This window comes from Microcaecilia unicolor, chromosome 9 (assembly GCF_901765095.1).
Source record: "Microcaecilia unicolor chromosome 9, aMicUni1.1, whole genome shotgun sequence".
In the NCBI taxonomy this organism is placed as follows: Eukaryota; Metazoa; Chordata; class Amphibia; order Gymnophiona; family Siphonopidae; genus Microcaecilia; species Microcaecilia unicolor.
Window position 1 is genome coordinate 175,279,717 of NC_044039.1, and position 21,736 is coordinate 175,301,452.

A 21,736-nucleotide genomic window follows, 5' to 3' on the forward strand; every position below is an offset into this window, starting at 1 on the left:
AACTAGCTTAGGGCTGTGTGCTGCCTACTCTCTGCCCCTGGCCCACCCCTAACCTCGCTGGTTAGGGATTAGCCATTTAGCAGCAACATTCAATGACACTGTTCAGTTATATGCGACTGAATGTTGCTGGTTAGCCTCGACCAAGCAGTTTAAATGGCTAGGAGTCTGTCTTGGCCATTGACATCGTTTTGAATACTGGGACCAGTGTATGTGAGAGAGGAAGGGGAAAGGAGGGAGAGTGAGTGTGCTGGGAAGGGGAAAGGTAAAAGATGGCAGAGATGAGAAGGGAAGGAAGGAAAGAGATGAGGGGCAGAGAAGGGGGAGGGAGAAGATGGGAGAGATAAAAGCAAGAGTGAAGGTGAAGGGGGATGGCGAGAGGAGGAAGACTTGCTGAGAAGGGTGGGGAGGAGAGATTGGTGAGGAGAAGAAATGAAGCAGAGGAAGGAGGGAAAGGGTGGTATGGAGGAGAAAAGCAAGGTAGAAAAAGTCATGGAAAGAGGTGAAGGATGAGTAAATTATAGATAGGTGGAGTTGAAGAATGGTTGGAAGTGAGAGGTGAGGGGTGTAAGCAGGAGGAGGAGAGGAGAATTTAATAGTATAAGCAGGATAAAGGGGAAACATAAGGAAAAATTGAAAACAAAAGAAATGGAACCTATAACAAAAGCAAAAATAAGATGACAATAGTGGAAAACTCTAAAGACAATACTGAGAGAATAAATTGGGTGACGGAAGAAGAAAATTTACCAGTAAATATCCAGCTGTTGGCAGTCATTGTTTTTTTTTTTTATGCACTGACAGATGCCAGCTAAATTAGACCCAGTTATTCCACGTCAGTCTATGTCCGGACACCAGGATTGAATATCTGGTTCTCTGAGGACAAGTAGGCTCCAGTGTTGATTGCCACCCAAGCCAGTAATCCTTCGATGTCAGTGGAGGAAGCTTCGCTGGAGTCAAGGCAGGAGCCAACTCCTTGACGCCCCTCTTGAGGACATGGTTCCTCCAAGTCGAGATAAGCTCGGTCTTAGCCCTCCCATGAAGAGTTTTTGACTGACACCGACGAGGAACGCTCCTGGGAATCAGAGGAGGATCCACAGTACTTTTCGGAGGATGAGTCCTACGGCATCCCTCTCCCCTCCATTTGAAAGGAGAAAGTCTCCTCCGGAGAGCCTTTTGTTCCCTTCTTTTGAAAAGGAAATGGCTGAGGCTATTCCATTTCATTTGGAAGTGGAGAACATGTCCAAGGCTAACATACTCAAGGTCCTGGACCAAATGTCTCCTCCTATGGAGGCTGTGACTCAAGGAAGTCCTCGATAGGAACTGGGAGTCCCCTCTGTCACTGTCATGCCCATGAAGGTAGACACCCAGTACTAGATCCATACTACACCTGAGTTTGATAGGCCTCTGTTGCCTCACAATTCCATGGTGGTGGAGTCCGCTGTCAAAGAGCCAGGAGTTCTAGAAACTATGCCTTGGAGCCCCCAGGACTCTTTTGGGAGAAAGATGTTCCAGGCCTCAGTGCCTGTGTCCTGTATACAATCGTACTAGCTCTTTACGAGTGTCTACTTGCGGGACTCAGTGCGCAAGTTCATGGACTTGACAGGCTCTCCCATGGAGCAGGCTGAGTCAGTGCATCAGTTGGCCAAGCAGCAAAAGGTGTGTTGAAAATTGTTGGCCAAGGGCACTTATGAAACTTTCAACTTGGCTTCCAGGATACCTGCTGAAAGTATAGCAATGCAGAGAATCTCATGGCTGCATGTTTCTGACTTAGAACAATTGGTTCAGCAGAGGTTGGCGGATGCCCCATGCTTGGGGGGGGGGTAACCTTTTTGGTGAGAAGTTTGAGGAGGTTGCTGACCAAATCAAAAAGCATACTGATACTATCTCTTATGCCGGGCGCCTTCTGCATCAGCCTCCTCAGCTAGGAGAACTTTTGGCAAGTCAAAGAGGGGTGCCTTCTATTCACAGAAGCATAGGTACATCACTTCCTCTCATAGCCTGCTGAAGCTCAACCCCAGCGCGCTCATTCTCTGTTCTCATCAATAGCGTGCACCTAAGGCACCTGCTGCTCCCCAGTCTAAGCAAGATGCAAGCTTTTGACTGGCTCCAGCAGAGCGTAGTCTCTGTCAAAGTGTCCGTACTGGATGACCTGCCATTCGGGGGGAGGCTGAAGGTTTTCCACGAAAGATGGCCCCTTATAACCTCCGACTGGTGGGTTCTCCAAATAGTCCATCTTGAATATACAATAAATTGGCTTGGAGACTTGGAAGATGTCATCAGAGTGTCTCCAGACCTTGTTCACTCTCTCCTCTGGTGGACTGCTTGATCCAGTTCGACCCTGGGACTTCCATTCCAAATTCCTCAGCCACAAAAAGTGCTGACAATGGATGCATCTCTCCTAGTTTGGGGAGCTCATGTAGATGGGGATTCACACTCAGGGACCATTGTTCCTCCAGGACACAAGTCTTAAGATCAATTTTCTGGAGCTCCGGGCGATCTGGAATGCTCTAAAAGCTTTCAGAGATCGGCTGCCCAACCATATTGTGCTCATTCAAACAGACAACCAGGTTGCAATGTATTACATCAACAAGCAGGGGGGGCACCGGATCACGCCCTCTGTGTCAGGAGACCATCTGGATGTGGCGTTGGGCTCGCCAACATGGCATGTTTCTTCAGGCCACTTATCTGAAAGGCAGGCAACAACAGCCTGGCCAACAGACTGAGCAGGGTTATGCAACCGCACGAGTGCTCTCTCAGTATGGACATTGCTCGCAAGATCTTCCGAGAGTGGGGCACCCCCTCGGTGGATCTCTTTGCTACTCAACTGAATCACAGTGTCCCTTTGTTCTGCTCCAGGCCCACAACAGACTAGCGCCAGATGGTTTCCTCTTGCATTGGGGGACAGGTCTGTACGTATATCCTCCCATTTCTCTTTTGGGGAAGACTCTGCTGAAACTCAAGCAAGACCACGGGACCAAGATCACGCCGTACTGGCCTCGGTATATCCCCTCTTCTTCTGGAGTTATCCTCCGAAGAACCATGGAGTGTTTTCTGACCCTCATCACGCAGAATGAGGGATCTCTTCTACATCCTAACCTTTGGTCTCTGGCCCTCATGGCCTTGATGTTTAGAGCCTAGAATTTGCTTCTCTTGGTCTTTCAGAGGGTGTCTTTCGGGTCTTGCTGGCTTCCAAGAAAGATTCCACTAAGAGGTGTTATTCTTTCAAATGGAGGATGTTTGCCATCTGGTGAGAGGGCATGGCCCAAGATCCTGTTTACTGTCCTTCACAGTCCCTGCTTGAATGCCTTCTGCACCTTTCTGAGTCTGGTCTTATGACCAACTCTGTAAAGGTTCACCTCAGTGCAGTTAGTGCTTTCATGAGCATGTAGAGGGTAAATCCATCTCTGAATAGCCTCTAGTTGTTCGCTTCATGAGAGGTTTGCTTTTGTCAAAGCCCCCTGTCAAACCTCCACCAGTATCATGGGACCTCAGTGTAGGGTTACCATTCGTCCGGATTTCCCCGGACATGTCCTCTTTTTGAGGGCATGTCCGGGGCGTCCGGCGGATTTTGCCTGCACCCACGTTTGTCCGGATTTCTGGACAAACGTGGGCGCGGGCAGGCGCGTGCGTGTGGGCGGGCGATCGGCGCCGTGGGTCTGGTCTCCCGTCCCCTCCCCTTCCTTACCATGTTCCCTGGTGGTCTAGTGACATCTTCGGGGCAGGAAAGAGCCCCTCTTTCCTGCCCGGAGCGCTGCCTCCCCTGTCTATCATCCTCCTCGGTCTGGCTGGGGATTCAAAATGGCCGCCGAGAGTTGAACTCTCGCGAGGCTGCTTCAACTCTCGGTGGCCATTTTGAATCCCCAGCCAGACCGAGGAGGATGCAGCAGGCAAGGGCAGGCAGCGCTCCGGGCAGGAAAGAGGGGGCTCTTTCCTGCCCCGAAGAGAAGACGCTACTAGACCACCAGGGCTAGATAGTAAGTGAGGGGGGGGTATGTGAGAGGGGGGGAGGGGACTATGTGACAGGGGGGGGCGGGGAATAGGGGCGGAACGAGGACCTGAAGGGGGCGTGGCGGTGGCGGGGGCAGGGTAGGGGGCGTGACATGTGTCTTCTTTTTCAGAGGACACAAAATGGTAACCCTACCTCAGTGTCATACTTACCTAGCTGGTGAAAGCTCCTTTTGAGCCACTGAATTCCTGCCATCTGAAGTACTTGACTTGGAAGGCCATTTTCTTGGTGGCTGTTACTTCAGCTTGTAGAGTCAGTGGCCTTAGTAGTGGATGCACGTATACTAAGTTTCATCATAATAGAGTAGTCCTTCGCATGCACCCTAAGTTACTTCCGAAGGTCATGTGGGAGTTCCATCTGAACCAATCAATTGTCTTGCAAACATTCTTACTCCGACCTCATGCCCATCCTGGTGAAAGCACTTTGCACAACTTAGACTGCAAGTGTGCACTGGCCTATTACATGGAGAAGAGAAGGCCCCATAGACAGTCCACCCAGCTTTTTGTTTCTTTTGATCCCAACAGGATGGGGGTTGTCATCTGGAAATGCACAATCTCTAATTGGCTGGCAGATTACATTTCTTTCACTTATGCCCAGGCTGGGCTGACACTAGAGGGTCATGTCACAACCATAATGTCAGAGCCATTGCACTTGCAGTCGGCCTCCATTGAAGAAATTTACAAGGCTGTGACATGATCTTCAGTCCACACATTCACATCTCATTACTGCTTAGTGGAGTTTCTCTTGCGCTCCAGAAAACCTTTTTTTGGCTTGTCATAAAGCTCAGACCGGGCGTTATCCACTTGTGAGAATATAAGCCCTGCTGTCCTCGTAGACTACCAGCTACAGGTAAGTAACTTTGCTGTCTCACAGTCTGCTATATACTATAACTATTGGTAGCCAACTTGACATCAACCCCCATAGATGAAATTTACAGAGCTGCAACATGGTCTTTAGGCCACACATTCGCCTCTCACTACTGTTTGGAACAGGACTCCTGACAACAGACAGTTTGGTCAAACAGTCCTTCAGAATCTATGTGAGGTTTAGAATCCAATTCCACCCTCCTAGGCCCATTTCTTTCAGTTCCAGAACGCCTTAAAAAAAAAAAAAAAAGCAAATAAAAAGTTTATTGTAGCTCATTTCAGACTTGTGCTGGTCCTGCCTGCTGCAGGAATTAAAAAAAAAAAAACGAAGCAGGGGATACCTCTATGACAGAAAACCACAGCAGACAAAAGTAGAGGCTGAACAAGGACGAATCCAACACTGGAGATATTATCCAACAGTCTTTTATTGATGCAGATAAGAAGACTGTTGGATAATATCTCCAGTGTTGGAATCGTCCTTGTTCAGCCTCTACGTTTGTCTGCTGTGCCTGCCTGCTGAAGGCCATGTTATTGTTACCTCTTTTTTTGTTAAAGCCAGCCTGGTAGCTAGAAGTTCTGTTTGTACTTGGAGAAAACAAGATTACTTACCTTTATCAAGTGTTCTCTGAGCACAGCCAGGATAAATATTCTTACATACTCGCCCTCCGCCCCTTAAAGTTGAATTCTTTACACTGGAGACTAAACTGACTAGGTCCTATGTGACAGCATCAAACAGGCAGGTACATTCATGTGTGGTGCAATGCCCCCCAAAATTGTAGTTTATCCTGCTGTCACCCAAATGTAAGAATATTCTGCTGTCCTCGGAGAACCCGTGCTATAGGTAAGTAACTTTCTTTTATAATTAAAAGTATAATTGTATATCGCAATAGGTGTTTTCAATACAGCCACAAAAATGCAATCCATAAAGTAAAACAGTACATAAGTATTGCCACACTGGGATAGACTGAAGGTTCATGAAGCCCAGCATCCTGTTTCCAACAGTGGCCAATCCAGGTCACAAGTACCTGGCAAGATCCCAAAACAGTACAATACATTTTATGCTGCTTATTCTAGTTTTATCATCCTTACTTTAATATTCCCTTATCTCTTGTTTGTCCTGTTTGTCTGTCCAAATTAGATTGTAAGCTCTGTCGAGCAGGGACTGTTTCTTCATGTTCAAGTGTATAGCGCTGCGTACATCTAGTAGTGCTATAGAAATGATAAGTAGAAGTAGTAGTAAATATTGTCAAATGTATAAGGCACTCCTCTACTGATGTAAGCCACATTGAGCCTGCAAAAAGGTGGGATAATGTGGGATACAAATGCAACAAATAAATAAATAAAAATACTATCCTACATACAAAACTAAAGGAAGTAGAGCACTCACTTGGAGTAATTTTAAAACACTTATGTGATAATAGGGGAAGAGCAGTGCGTATTTCTAGCAAAAAAGGTGCCGGTACTCAAATGTCTGGCTACCCTTCAGGGGTGGGGTGATCACTGAGGGACCCACCCCACAATAGCCAGGCCCCCTGCAACCAGTCACAGAATCTATGACAAGGCAGAATTGGTGTGTAGAGCCTGAGCTCTTTCATTAAAACTTGGGGTCCATGGGCCAATTTTAGCAGACAACGGAAAAGGTACCGGTACTCAGTACCTCCAAGTACCCCCTCAAAAAAAACCCTAGGTAAGAGTCTCATATAATCACCACGGCCAATTTCAATTCACCCATATGGTGAACCTCTTCTTGTGTGGTTCTTTTTAATCACAGACTCGCCCCCCACCTTTCCTTAATGTGTAGAACTTAATTCGCTCTATACAAAAATAATCATTTGGTTGATATTGTTTATGCTGATGGCTAAGTTATCTGTATCTGCCGGTGTGCTCATATTCCCCGACAGGTGCCAGTTTTGCTATCCAAGCTTTGTCAAGCGGGAGTCATAGCACCAGACCTGCAATAATACAAAAAAATGAAGAAAATTTACTCCCATTCACATATAACCTTGGCTACCAGTCTTGTATCTTATTGCCTTCCTGTCGCCGGTACATAATACCGTAAAGGCGATTGCCAAGTCCGGTATGGAAACAAATACAATTTGATATTAGGGTCGGGTAAGGTTAGTATATTCAGGTACATAGGGATCAAAGATAGGAAGGAATATATAATGTACAATACAAGAGTTGAGGCATCTAAGTTAGGTCGGTGGGGAATGCTTTTCTGAATAAGTAGGTCTTTAATGATCTCCTGAAGTTTAGATGGTCGTAGATTGTTTTCACAGTCTTTGGCAGTGCATTCCACAATTGTATGCCTATGTAGGAGAAGTTGGATGCATAAGTTAATTTGTATCTTGAGTCCTTTGCAGCTTGGGTAGTGGAGATTCAAGTAGGTATGTGATGCTCTGGTTCTGTTTCTGGTTGGGAGATCGATCAGGTCGACCATATATCCTGGGACTTCACTGTAGATAATCTTGTGGACCAAGGTGCAGATTTTGAAGATGATACGTTACTTGATTGGAAGCCAGTGCAGTTTTTCTCTGAGGGGTTTGGCACTTTCGAAACGTGTTTTACCAAATATCATCCTGGCTGCTGTGTTTTGGGCTGTTTGGAGTTTCTTTGTGAGTTGTTCTTTATATCCTGCATATATTCCATTGCAGTAATCTGCGTGGCTCATTACCATTGATTGTATCAGGTTGCGGAATATTTCCCTCAGGAAGAAAGGTTTTATACGTTTAAGTTTCCACATTGAATGAAACATTTTCTTTATAGTGGAGTTTACTTGACTCTCAAGTGTAAGATTGCAATCAATTGTAACGCCTAGTATTTTGAGGCTGTCTGAGACAGGGAGGGTATGATCTGGGGTGTTTAAGGTTGTGGGTTTATAATTATTGTGTTTGGATGAGAGGATGAGGCATGTGTTTTTTCAGTGTTCAGTTTCAGTTGAAATGATATCCAAACCACGCTTGATTTCATCGGTGATTTCTGTTAGATCGTGTTTGAAAGGGATGTAAATTGTGACATCATCTGCATAGATAAACGGGTGAAGGTTTTGGTTAGATAAGGATTTCGCCAGGGTGGTCATCATTATATTGAACAGTATTGGTGAGAGTGGTGATCCTTGAGGTACTCCGCGATCTGCTTTCTACGGTGGTGATATGTTTGTTTTTGATTTAACTTGGCATGTTCTGGTGATTAGGAAACCCTTGATCCAATTAAGTATATTTCCTCCAATCCCGAAATGGTCTAGGAGACACGTCGAATTGGAAGAAGAGTATGCTTTTACCTGTGGCAATTTCATGCTTGAATTTGGCCAGGAGAGTGACTAGTACAGTTTCAGTGCTGTGAGAGGGGCGGAATCCTGATTGTGATTCATGTAATAATGAGAACTTGTCCATGTATTCCATAAGCTGTTTTGTCACCATACTCTCCATCAGTTTGACTACTAGTGGGATGGATATGACTGGGCTGTAATTGGTAAGGTCGTTCGTTTTTTTCTTTGTGTCTTTCGGTAGTGGGGTGAGTAGTATGTTGCCATGTTCCTTGGGGAAGAGACCTTGTTGGAGCATGTAGTTTAGGTAGGATGTAAGGTCTTCAATGAAGCAATTGGGTGCAGATTTAAGTAAGTAACTGGGGCAGGTGTCCAGTTTACATTGGATATTGGAGAATATATGAATCTCTAGGGTAACTGATTCGACGGAGAGAAGAGCAAATTTTGACTAGATGCGGTCTGAGGGGTATTCTTCATAGTTTGAGACCAGTAGATTGAAGAAGTGTTTGAGGTCGGTGTTGTGTTGAGAAAGTGTATTGCGTAGTTTTATTATTTTTTCCTTGAAGTGCTTGGCAAGATCATCTGCAGATGGGATGTCAGTGTTGGTTGTCGTGATAGGAGTGGTATCTATGAGTTTGTTTATGAGTTGAAATAGTTTCTTCAGGTCTTTGTAGTGTGGTCCTATTTTAGTTTTGTAGTAGGATCTTTTGGTTTGTCTTATTGCATATTTGTATTTTCTTTATTTGTTTCCATGCATTAAGTGTGTGCTCATCTTTTAACTCTTTCCATGCTCATTCGAGTTTCCTGGTTTGTGTTTTGAGCTTTTTAGTTCGTCATTGAACCATGGGGTCACATTCTGTCTTCGTGATATTCTTGTTCTTAGGGGTGCTATTTCGTCTAGTACACTCTTGCATCTTTCATCCCAGTCAGAGAGGTAGTGTGTGGAATCCTTTCGAACGTTCCATTCATTGTCATATATCTGTTGCCAAAATTCTGTTGGGTCAATTTGGCCTCGTGCTGTAGGTTGTGTGTTCTGGTGTATGGTATGATCCCTTCTTCGGGCCAGGAGACCGAGAGTTAGTGTAGGCTCCGCGGCGCCTCTCAATGCACTTTCCGGCGAAATCGGGCCAATTTGTGGCCGATCCCTTGTTAGGTCCGCTGAGGGTCTTCGAAGCTAGCTTCTCCTGCGACCAACTGTACGGCGGCCATATTCATTCTTTATGGCTATGTGGGCCCAATTTCCACTAACAAAAGCAGGTTTGTACCATTCTGCATCACACTTCCTGACTTACAGTACAATATCAGCCATGGTCTGTAGGTCCTGGAGAGTAGATGCCCTAACACCATCTTCGTTTACTCTACAGCAGAAAGGCACCTGGCTGCTTCACATCTACATCTACAACTTTAAATTGAAAAAAATCCTGTTGTTAAAGTGTTTAAACAATTAATGCTCCGGGATGTGCATAAATTTTACAATAGCGAATATTGTGGACCTAGAGACAATTTGAGTAAAGATGAGCGTCAAGCTCTTCATGCCTTAAAGAACAACAGAAATTTGGTAGTGAAAAGAGCGAACAAAGGGGGAGTTGTGGTCCTGGACAGAGAACATTATGTGAGAGAAGTAGATTCTCAATTAGCGGATGTTTCAGCTTATCAAGAATTACATGCAGACCCTACATGTGAGTTGCAAAGGAAAATTAAGGGTCTGGAAGTACCAGTACCTAAATAAGAAAACACCTATGATTCTAGTACTGTATATACTGCCTAAAATACATAAAGATCTAGTGAACCCTCCAGGTAGGCCTATTATGTCTTCAAGAGGATCCCTTTTAGAACCTCTCTCTGTATACGTGGATTCATTTCTGAAGGAGTTTGTGACATGTAGTCCATCTTTCATCAAGGACACCACACATTTCCTAATTATATTTCAGGGAGTCCAACTACCGGACACTCCAGTAATAATGGCTACACTGAACATCAAATCTGTAAACACCATGATTCCTCAAGATGAGTTATTAAGGGAAGTTGAAAATGTACTGGACACTCGTCCAAGACCACATGATGTTCCATCACATTTTTTGTTGAAATTAACTAGATTAGCACTATGCAAAACTTTTTTTCAATTTAAAGACAAATTATTCTTGCAACGATGGGGGGTAGCTATGGGAGCAACATTTGCTCCAACATTTGCCAATTTGTTTATGGCAGCATTTGAAGATCGATGGCTGCGCCATTCTCCTTTCCAGTCTAAGATTGGCATTTGGCGTCACTTCATAGATGATGTTCTTTTACTATGGCTTGGGAGTGTGGAGGAGTTAACAGATTTCTACACATGGCTTTTTAGCAATGTCATCTGAAGATACAATTTACTCTGTTGTGGTCATATACCAGGATACATTTCTTTGATGTTGAAGTGCAATTAACACATCGGACGTTTACCACCGAAATATTTATGAAACCGACAGATAAGAACACGTTTCTGGAGTATGGAAGTTGCCATCCGAGGGCGCTGTGTGAGAGTCTCCCTTTTTCACAGTTTCTCCGCTTCAAAAGGATTTGCACATCAGTTGATGATTATAAGACATACGCACAACAGTTTAGTGCAAAATTGACACAGAGAAAATACCTGCAAAAAGTGTTGAGGAGGGCTTATTGTAGGGCGAAGTACAATGACAGGGAACTCCTATTACAAGAGAAGCAAAAAGAAGTAGATGAGGATCCCACGATGACATTCTTCATGAGATTTGCCCCGGGAGGTAAAGTAGCAGCAAACATTATAAGGCATCATTGGGACGTGATGAAGTCACACCCCCTGTTTGTGGAACACCATCTAAGAACGGCATTTTCACGGTCGAGAAATCTGAAAGAAATATTGAGCCCAGCACAATTGCCAGAAGGTGATGCAGGCATCTCAGAATCAAGACTTGGACATTTTAAATGCAATAAAGTACATTGCAGGACTTGTGATTTAACACAGGAGACAGCTGGCTTTATACACAATGGCTGGCATTACAAGTTAAGACACTATACCACATGCTGCACTTTAGGGATTATATACTACATACACTGCCCATGTAATAAGGTCTATATAGGGAAATCAACAAGATCGTTGTATGCAAGAATGACCAAACATCGTTCAAGAATAATAGCTCAAAATTTAGGGGCTCCACTTGTTCAACATTGTATACAAAGTGGCCATTCTGTTGACACTTTAAAGTGTATGGTGATTGATCAGATTTGTCCAGTTCCAAGGGGTGGTGATTACAACAGAAAATTGTTACAGAGAGAAACCTTTTGGATTTATCATTTTAAATACTCTTGAACCAGAAGGGTTAAACACATATGTACATTGGGTGTGTTTCATTTAATCAGATTTAGACACCCGGAAGTGCGTAGAGAGATCAGCTGTTTCCGGTTCAGCAGGTACAAATAAGACGCCGCCGCCATAATGTGTTTCTTGACACACGGCGGCAGGAAGGCAATAAGATAGTAAGACTGGTAGCCAAGTTTATATGTGAATGGGAATATTCGACACGAGCTGTAGGCTAATAATTTTCTTCATTTTTTTTGTATTATTGCAGGTCTGGTGCTATGACTCCCCCTTGACAAAGCTTGGATAGCGAAACTGGCACCTGTCGGGGAATATGAGCACACCGGCAGATACAGATAAGTGTTACTTAGCCGTCAGCATAAACAGTATCAACTAAATGATTATTTTTGTATAGAGCGAATTAAGTTCTACACATTAAGGAAAGGTGGGGGGCGAGTCTGTGATTTAAAAAACACACACACAAGCAGAAGTTCACCGTATGGGTGAATTGAAATCAGCCATTATATGAGACTCTTCCCCTATTATCACATAAGTGTTTGAAAATTACTCCAAGTGAGTGCTCTACTTCCTTTAGTTTTGTATTCTAGAAATAAGCAGTGGATTTTCCCCAAGTCCATTTTAATAATGGCTTATGGACTTTTTCTTTAGCAAGCCATCCAAACCGTTTTTAAACCCCGCTAAGCTAACTGCTTTTACTTCATTCTCTGGCAACGAATTCCAGAGTTTAACTATACATTGAGCGAAGAAATGTTTTCTATGATTCATTTTAAATTTGATTGATATGTAATGTTTAAGTATTTTTTATTGTTTATAATATTATGAAAATAATGCATGATTAGTACTGTACATAATATTTAAAATTGCTCACCTAATTGGTTCCTATTATATTAACAGTCTACAGTGATGAAAAAAATAATGTATTACAACATGCGTGTGAAGACAGCGTATAGACAGCTAAATGAGATGCTTGAAAAACTCAAAGAAGAAAAGTGCAAATTGCTAAAAGTGCCAGAAAAGTGTATAAAAATCCTCACTTTTACTGCAAAACATGTGAGTGCAAATGTTTTCATGAATTTGATACATTTAATTTTTTCAGACATGAAATGGGAATTTTATTATTCTTGTTGAGATTTTTTGCCAGATGTGTGATTTGTTGTGTATTTATTTATTTATATATTTGTTGCATTTTTATCCCACATTTTCCCACCTATTTGCAGGCTCAGTGTGGCTTACATTCTGCCGTAGTGGTGATCGCCATTTCCGGAATGAGAAATACAAAGTGGTATTGCTTTAAAGTTCATAAGTGACAGAGTAAATTAAGCAGTCAAGTATAAAGAGTTAATTCTGGCATGAGGGATAGGCGCCCGGTATAAGAGGCTTGGAGAGGCTAAGCCTCCCCAGCCACAAGCGTCTCTCTCTCGCTGCCAGTAGCAGCATGCCAACCTTATTACAGCTTGCTTCGGGGCTTCTCAGCCTGACGGCATGATGTGCCCCGCCTCCTCTGACCAGTCTTCCTTATGATGCGTCCAGCCCTCGTGGAAGTAGGAAGGCTGGTCAGAGGAGGCGGGGCACGTCAGGCCGAGAAGCACCGAAGCAAGCTGTAATAAGGTTGGCGTGCATTATTCGGGTGTGACATGCATTGATGTGCTTTAAGGGGAAAAAAAGCAATCAACTCTTAAAACATCCTCTGCCCCTTCCTCCTCTTCCAGCACCAAATGGACTCGACTGGTAGCGGGGCTGCACTCCCAAGAGAGCGGAGAAAACACCTCTCATCAGCCGCTCGCGAGTGACATTTAGCCCCACCCCCTTATTTTGGGGGGGCCTGGTCCACGCCTCCTATGGCGCCAGACTCGGCTGGCTCGAGCGCACATCTAAAATCCCGCCTTTTAGCTAGCCTACTAGCGGTAGTGTCTCCATCTTGGAGGGAAAAGGCAAAAGCAAGGCGGGAAGTGGAAGGAAAGTGGCCTTCAGGCAAAGAGACAGAAGGATAAAGAAAACACATAATGGTGAGGGCGCGGGCGGGCAAAAAAATAATACAAATACAATGAAAACCCGAACCTATGGTGGTGAGGTGGAAAAGAAATGCCGAATGTGGTGTATCTGTGGGGGCCAGGTTGTGACAGAAAAAGGGACAGCTTAAAATGCCATGGAGGAAGATGGAAATGGATTAAAAATGGGAGAAACTGGCTAGAAGCAAGATCCCGTAGCCTATAGGGACGGGACTAGATCATGATGGTAGAATTAGACATGAGTGTTGTCAGACAATTATGGATGTGAACCCCGCCCCTGGCCCCACCCATAACCCCGCCCCATTTAGCCTCCCCAAACAGTTGGGCCACCGACCGCCTATGGAATAAAGTGGTATTGCGTTAAAGTTCGTTAGTGGCAGAGTATATGAAGCAGTCGAGTATAAAGAGTTCGGTTTTGTGCAGTTCGTTGTCTGGTATTTAGGATGGATCATTGTGGTATGCCTTTTTGAACAGGTTGGTTTTTAGTGATTTTCGGAAGTTTGTTAGGTCGTGCATTGTTTTTGTGATGTTTGGTAGTGCATTCCATAGTTGCGTGCTTATGTAGGAGAAGCTGGATGCATATGTTGATTTATATTTTAGTCCTTTGCAGCTGGGATAGTGGAGATTCAGGAATGGGTGTGCTGACCTTACTGATTTAAAGTACAATAAAGGAAGTTTACAACTTTGTAAGTTTTTATCTGTTCTGTCTTTGTCTTTATTTTTTAACCAAGGATCCTCCTTGCTTAGCTCATGTTTTCTTGAATTTTCTTACAGTTTTTGCCTGTGCATGTGTGTATCACCTTTAATATGAAGAAGTATCTTCTGATGTTGCTCCTGAGTTATCATTTTATAGCTATACTGTGTGATCTCTTGTTCTGGAACTTTGTCCACTAAAATTTCTCTGCTCTGCATAAACATTTTCCTCTGCCCCCAGCCCGCTACAAATCCCACTCAAATTTGAAACATATATCATTTGTCTCTTTAAAGGACAGCTATATAATCTAGGTGCCTGCATTTATGGTCAATTGTACACGTAAATGTCTAGAATACTATCATTTTACAAGCTTATGTGTGCACTTATATAAGTGATAGCAGGGTTCCTAAGTATTTTTCTGCAAATATGTGCATAATTTATGTGGTACTTAGGTTAGCTGTAGCTCAGCAATTTAAGTGTCTTCAATTCACATGATATGTATTAGCAAGGGGAGCATACTAGAGAGCTGCACGGGGACAGAAATGCGACCCGTCCCTGCTCATCCCCGCCAGAATCTAACCCGTCCCCACCTGTCCCCGTGAGTAATCTCCTCCGTCCCCGCCCGTCCCCATAAAAATAGGAAGTATAAAGTACTGAGTGGAGTGGACAGGGGGCACACAATGCAGAGTAATACATTTAAAACGAATCAGAGAAAATATTTCTTCAGTCATTAATATACTGAATCTTAGAAAAAGGGCAATAAATACAAAAAACAAATTGAAGTTTTTTCCACACTAAAATAGAGAGAATTATTGGTCACCAAAACAGCACAATGCCCTCAACAAAACAAAACAAGTGGGTATGCTAATGCTTTAGCTGCAGTAAAACAGCTCACAAACAGCCAGTTCCCACCATGAGAGAAATAAACTGCCTATACACATATAAAAAATAAAAGTAGTCAGCTGAGCTCACCTCTGTGCAGTTCTCTTCTGTGGATACCGAGATCTGGCAGTGCCTGGAAGACTCACTACATGCAACTTGAGCAAATCTCCTGCACGTGTTGAACTTGAGTTGAGACAGAGAGAGACCCGGGTGAAAATGTGCAAGTGCTCATCAGGGACGGCCTTTTTTTTTTTTTTTTTAGATTATGGATGAAGGACGTCTAATTGTTAGGCGCTCAAGTCCCACCTTTGCTATGCTTCCAACACCCCATTGAAATTTGGCTGTCCCTGCGATGGAGCAGTTAAGGATGCCCAAAATGGACGTTTCTCCAAGAAGGACATCCACGCCTTTGCTCTGCCCGACAACCCCCTTGAAATTTGGCCGTCCCTGTGATGAAGCAGTTAAGGACGCCCAAAATGGACGTTTCTCCGAGAAGGACATCCATGCCTTTTCTCTGCCCAACAACCCCCTTGGTATTTGGCCGTCCCTGCGACGGTGCAGTTGAGGGCATCCTTCTTTTTGTATTGGAAGAGAGCTTGGTTTCCGCCCACTAAAAAAAGGTATGTGCACATGTCCCCACAGGAATCCCGCCAGAACATCCTCCATCCCCACGGGAATCCCGCATGTTTATTTCTGTCCCCGTGGCACTCCCGCTGACCTGGAGGGGATTCCCGTGGACTCTGTGGGATCCCCGCAAACCCCGTTCCCGTGCAGACCTCTAAAGCATACACAATGGGTGGTGAATGGGCAGGTCTCCCACTTACATGTTTAACTTACAGAAGGGCCCTTTTACGAAAGGGTTGCCGTGTGGCAACCAAGAACTACCGCCGGCTCAACATGGCCACTGGCAGTAGTTCTGGCTTGAGCGCGCACCATTTCCAGCGTGCCAGAAAGTAGTTTTGAAATTTTTACAGTGGCGCTAATCTGGCGTTGCTCAGTTACTGCTAAGTTGCCTTGGGAGCCCTTACCGCCACCTCAGTGGGTGGTGGTAAGTGCTCCCCGTCGCATGGCCATGCAGTAAGAGTAATCTTACTGAATGGCCATTTTTTTTGGGGGGGGGGGGGAACGGCCCCTGCCACTACCGCAAGGCCCTTTTTACCACAGCTTGGTAAAACGACCCCAGAATATTGTAAGTTGTGTCCGTCCCTGTTATATTTAGGTGCCTTCTAGCTCTGCAGGTGCCTAAATGTTAACCACACTGATACCAGGCTACTCTAGTATTCCATAACAGAACCTGGGTACCTAGGTTCTGTTATAAGCTCCTACCATGTGGCCAGTTGTAGACTTACCTCCATAGAGATTTATACAGCCAAAAGATAACTAGCTGTGGCTATATTTTTAGCACAAGGCACTTATGCAGTCAGCACTTGCTGCCAACCACGTGAGTCCTTTTGAAAACTGAGCCATACACATTTAGGTTCCTAGGTCCCATTTCATGGAGCATTTGCTGCATACCCTGCATAATTTTGGTAGTCCTCTGTTTTATTTTGGAAGTGCAGTACAGCAGATAAGGTCTCACAAGTGGCCTGTACAATGTTTATTACCTCATTTTGTCTACTGGTAATTCTTCTCTTTATTCACACCAACATTATTCTGGCCCTGAGTGATGCCTAGTCACAATGTCTTGCTCCACTGAGAAGATTATTACAATTTATTATTAAACATCCTCTGGCGTAATGGGAGTACAGGCAGTGTGGGACAGCTTTTCAGATTTTTTTTGTTTGTTTTTATGTCGAATTTTACTGTTGCATATGTGTAAGTTTTATGGATGTTTTATTGTGATCCACCTAGTGTTGAGGTGAAATATAGATTAATAAATAAATAAAATATGATCACCATAAGGGGCCTCTCCAGCTTGGTGCAAATCTATATCTCATCCCCTTCCACAACTCTTCCTTGGATTTCTGCACCAAAAATGTATGGCTGTGTTTCTTTTCTTATTTTTTTTCTTTCTTTGGCTGTCCATCACTTGATCACCATTTAAATTTTCATAAATCATTCTTCTTTCTGTCTATTCCCTCAAGTTTGCCCTCTCTGTTTGCAAACTTTAATATTTCCATAAATAAGATTTTCCTGGTTCAGTATTATCCTGGGGTGAGGTCTCTGGAAGTACTGTCTTGATACTACTTTGAAGATTTCTATCATGTGTTTGTCTTGAATTCTTTAAAGAGGCAGTTTGTCTTTTTCTGATTTGCCAGTAACCAGTTAACCTATTTTGAAACTGTCTCCTGACAAACTGAGAAAGACCTTTACAGAAAAGGACACTATTATGATTGGGAATAGAGACCTTTACTGAGAATTTGATCTTAAAAAAAACATAATTCTTGATAACTGAAATGGCAGATGCTTAAAATGTGCACATATATATAAGTAGCCAGAATCACATTAAATATAATCAGACTACCCCTGAAATCCATCATATCGGATTTTTATATTGTGTTAGTCCAAAGTGATGATAATCATCTTGGGGCTTTTAAAAGTTATATTAGAGGAAAAAATCCTAAAGAGGATCCTCAGGTTTCATAAAAAGAATCTTGCTCTAAAATTTAGTTTTGAAAATTTCAGATTGGTAAACTGTTGTATTGTAATGTTCTGCCATACCTGACTTAAGACTAGATTTTAGTAAAAAGTGCTTCTGCATTACTGCATTTTAACATGCTTTAATGTGCATTATTTACTGCAAGTTCCATTTTATACAGTGGGACCTGTTTACTAATAATGTGTGTTAACAGTATAGTGTGCACTAATGCAGTGGTGCACTTTAGTAAGGTTTACTAATATGTGTGTTAACAGTATAGTGTGCACTAATGCAGTGGTGCACTTTAGTAACGTTTCAGTGCTGCCATTTCAATTAATCTTTTTTTCAACAGATTGAACGTGAGTTGACTGAATTACGGGTATCGGGCAGAATTCAGAGAAACATATCTATTGCCAATGGATGTCATCAGAGTATTACTGAGATAGGATCATCTGAAAATAGCAAAAACCTTGAAGATGCAACTGAAGATTTAAGTGTTGAGCAGCAGTTTTGCCATAAGCTTCAAACCCTGAAGGAAAGGATAACATTCTGGACCAAGCAGATAGTTGAGTAGGTTAAGTAAACTGTCAAAATATCATCATGCCAAACTATGTACAGTAGAATTGTCTCTGATGGAATCTGGAAATGATCTGTTTGACCAGCCTCCTTTTGTAACACTATTACTGAATAGTTACTTCATCAAAAAGTATATTGAAAAATAAGGAAATAATTTATAGGTCATTCTTTTTTATTGGATTATCTCAAATAATATTTTAGTCAAGATTCATCAAGCAAATGAAACGTAATTCTACAAAGGGACAACTATTTTTAGGTGCCAAGAACCTATCCTATAAAGCAGTGGCTTTCAACTTTTTTTTTCTGTAGGTACACACTTGATGGTTGATTCTTATATATGTGACACACTGCACATATCCTCATAGTGGACTGACACAGTATAGCAGTTCTTTTGAGTTAAATGTAAACATGCTTTGCATCAACTAAAACTTGAAACCCTATCTCAGAGGGGTCTGATGCAGAAAGCCAATGGCTCAGCACATGGCTTCTACTGCAAAATTAACAAAGAAATATACTGTGGCTATGCACTATTCAATGAGGAGTAATCTGCAGCTCATTGCAAAAATATCCCCCTTTTTGTCAGTGAATGAGCAGTGATTGGCTCATGCACTGACAGAGAAGAGTGACATAAAAAAAAAAAAAAGCTGCTAGGTCTGCATTCCCCACAACATCACCAAAAGCCCTGATTGCCTAGTGGTCCCCCTCAAATCAAACACTGTACTACAGTGAATCAAGCCCCCCTCCCCCTGTTATAAAAACATGTCCCTGGTAGACTAGTGGCCCCCTCCCTACCCCCAGCTGACTTGTGTTCCAGCTTATTGTGCTTTCTATACGAATGTTGATGAAATCTTGTATTTAAGAATCTCCTGAAGACGCTAGTAAGTGAAACATGGTATCTGTTCTGTCCTCTGACAGCCTTGCACTAGTTTATAATGTGATTCTAAAATGTGTGTATTGCTTTTACTGTTGCTCTCATTTCTAAGGCCTCTCACTGCTGCAGTTTCCACTGCAAAGATATGGGAGCAATGCATTGTGTGTAATGTAGTTCACGGGCGATGCAGCCACATTTGCTTATCTGTACAAGAACTGGTATCATTGGTTGTGCTACTGCCTAGACCTCTTTTCTCTCTCAGCCAAGCTTGGCTCCTGTGTCTACTTGCTATCATTTCCTGGTCAGTCTTACTATCTCTGTCCTGAGAGGTCAGCCAGGTATGACCTTTCCCTCCAATTGAGAGCCGTCCTCTATGACCACCCCTTGATACCCAATGGCAGGCTCTGTCCCCATTGGTCTTTACCTTCTCCTCCTGGAGCCTGTGTGAGGCTTCAAGACCTCTTTGTCCCTTCAGCCATGAGGCATTCACCATCTTGCTTCAGACAGCACTGTCTTGCTGAAACTCCCTGCAATGAACTTAACTCCCTGCAATGAACTTGGTTTTTTTACCTTGAAATTATCTCCTCCCTAATGAGATATCACACATTCCAGTCACCCAGCTCTGAGATACTTCTATCTGCTCAACTATTTCTCTCCTCCAACCACTGAAACAGCTCAGAATTACGGAGTCTCTGTGCCCTGGGGCAGCACTTCTGAACATCTGACTGTCAGTAAATTATCTGTGATTTATTCAATAAAAGAGATTTCAGAAAAAAAAGGTTATACTCCAAGCTATTGAGACTTTAAGTTAACAAGCTTCAAGAGTCTTGAAAGTAAAAAACCAAAAAAGCAAAATTAAATAGCTATTGAAGAAAGTTTGGAGCAGGACAATCACATTCTTTTAAAAGAGCTGTCTGATCTGAACTGCATTTAAAGGACAACAGCAAAAGGGTTAAGTGTGTGAAAAGGAAATCAAGTAACTCTGCTTGTATTGCCTGGATGCTAACTGATTTGCATTCAAGAGAACCTGTAGCTAAAGAAAAGCAATGTTGGAGATGTTCAAGTGTGTTTAGTAGAAGAACTGTTGATCTGCATTTGAGTGAAACTATAGATAAAGAAAAGCAATGTATGGAGCTGTTAAAGTTTAAATGCATTGATCAGAAAAGCAAACTTATGAAAGGCTGTCTGTGAAGAAATAGAAGATTTATAGAAGTCAAATCCAGTGTCTACCAGCTAGCATTTCCTGGCTGACTGCATTCCTAAGAGTGTTTAAGCTTAAGTACTCTCCCCTGCTCGAGAGCAGCCCCTCCCATTTGGGTCTCAGTAATAAAGCCAGCAGCTAAAGAGTCAGAAAGAGAAGAAAACTGTTTTGTATTGGCAAATCTTAACCCTTAAGTAAGCATCAGAGAGACTAAGGGCTAGATGCACTAAACCTTAACGACCCTCTAACAACCCTTTAACGAAGGAAATTCCTAACCGTTGCATGCATTAAAGGCCTTTTTCCTACGAAGCAAGCAGCTAACGAAAACGGAATGCAAAGGAGAAACTACCATTGAAATGTGGACAATTCGGAATGCACTAACCATACCGACGATTGCAACGAATCATTTACCGTCAGAAATTTTACGTGCGCTCAGACCTGTCGTTAAGGCCTGAGCTATCATCTCCCCGCTGCCCCCTGCACCATAAAAATCCAAGCCAGCATGTTTAAAAAGAAAAGTGAGATACAAACACAAACACGTGGCTCTCCGCTTTCCCCTGCATCATTACAAAACAAAACATACTGCTTCTCCCTGCAGCTTAAAAATCCTGTCTCTCCCCTTCTCCCACAGCTTTGAAAATTAACACTCTCTGCTATCCCCTAAAGCCAATTTTCCAAGTACTGTAAACAAGCTGCAAAGAGGTATTTTGTTACAAAAGAGGATTTACGAGGGTCGAGGATCGTTCTTGTTAGAGTTATCTTCAACTGCACTCTTCTGCTAGATCAGACAGCTAAAAGGCTTGCAGGTCAGGATCCCCCCCCTCGCACGCCCCAGTCTGACGTAAGCAACCTACGTAGGTTTAATACGTTTGTGGCTGCTCTGCGCATGCTTAAGGGGCAAATTAATGATGGGGATTACGAACGCTTGATACATTGTACTTTTCAATACCGCACCGAACATTTCTGAGCTGTTTTTTTTTGTGCATTCTTTGTTGTTTTACGATTTAGATTTTTTAACGTTTGGTTGATGCATCTAGCCCTAAGAGATAAAGGCAATTAAAGTGGCTGTCGCAGAATTGATCAGGAACTTTGAAACAGGACATCAGAGTGAGACAGAGTTTTCCAGCTTGAGTTTCACACCTCTGTGCTGATCACTTTGAAGATGCTTTAAAGTTTTCCCTCCCCTCTTCCTCCAGCCCAAGTCAGAAATCTGAGCCCTGAAGATCTCCAGAGCAACCAGGTGAAGCAATTAGTTGCTAGGATACTGATTGAGGGAGAACTGTGACTCAGAGCTACTCTCCCCCCTCCCATCTCCTCTGCTCATTAACTTCTCACTGAAATCTGATCCAGTATTGATTCAGCAGCCTGAAAGGCAGACTGTTTCTTAACCCGGTATAGAGAGAGAAGCCACTACAGCTAGCAGGTCCCAGCACAGCTTTCATACTGATCTCTAAAGCTCC

At 43.2% G+C, this 21,736-nt stretch overlaps 1 protein-coding gene across 2 annotated transcripts in view; it reads left to right on the forward strand.

Moving 5' to 3' along the window:
• Positions 1–21,736, forward strand: part of LRRC9 (leucine rich repeat containing 9) — a 469,353-nt gene that overhangs the window by 128,894 nt on the left and 318,723 nt on the right. The window contains exons 8-9 of one of the 2 annotated variants that reach the window (XM_030213856.1): positions 12,360–12,515; positions 17,981–18,198. In XM_030213856.1, the coding sequence (XP_030069716.1) occupies positions 12,360–12,515; positions 17,981–18,198 (374 nt within the window). Of the gene's footprint in view, positions 1–12,231; positions 12,516–17,980; positions 18,199–21,736 lie in introns of those variants that run through there. The other variant, XM_030213854.1, reaches the window with a different exon arrangement.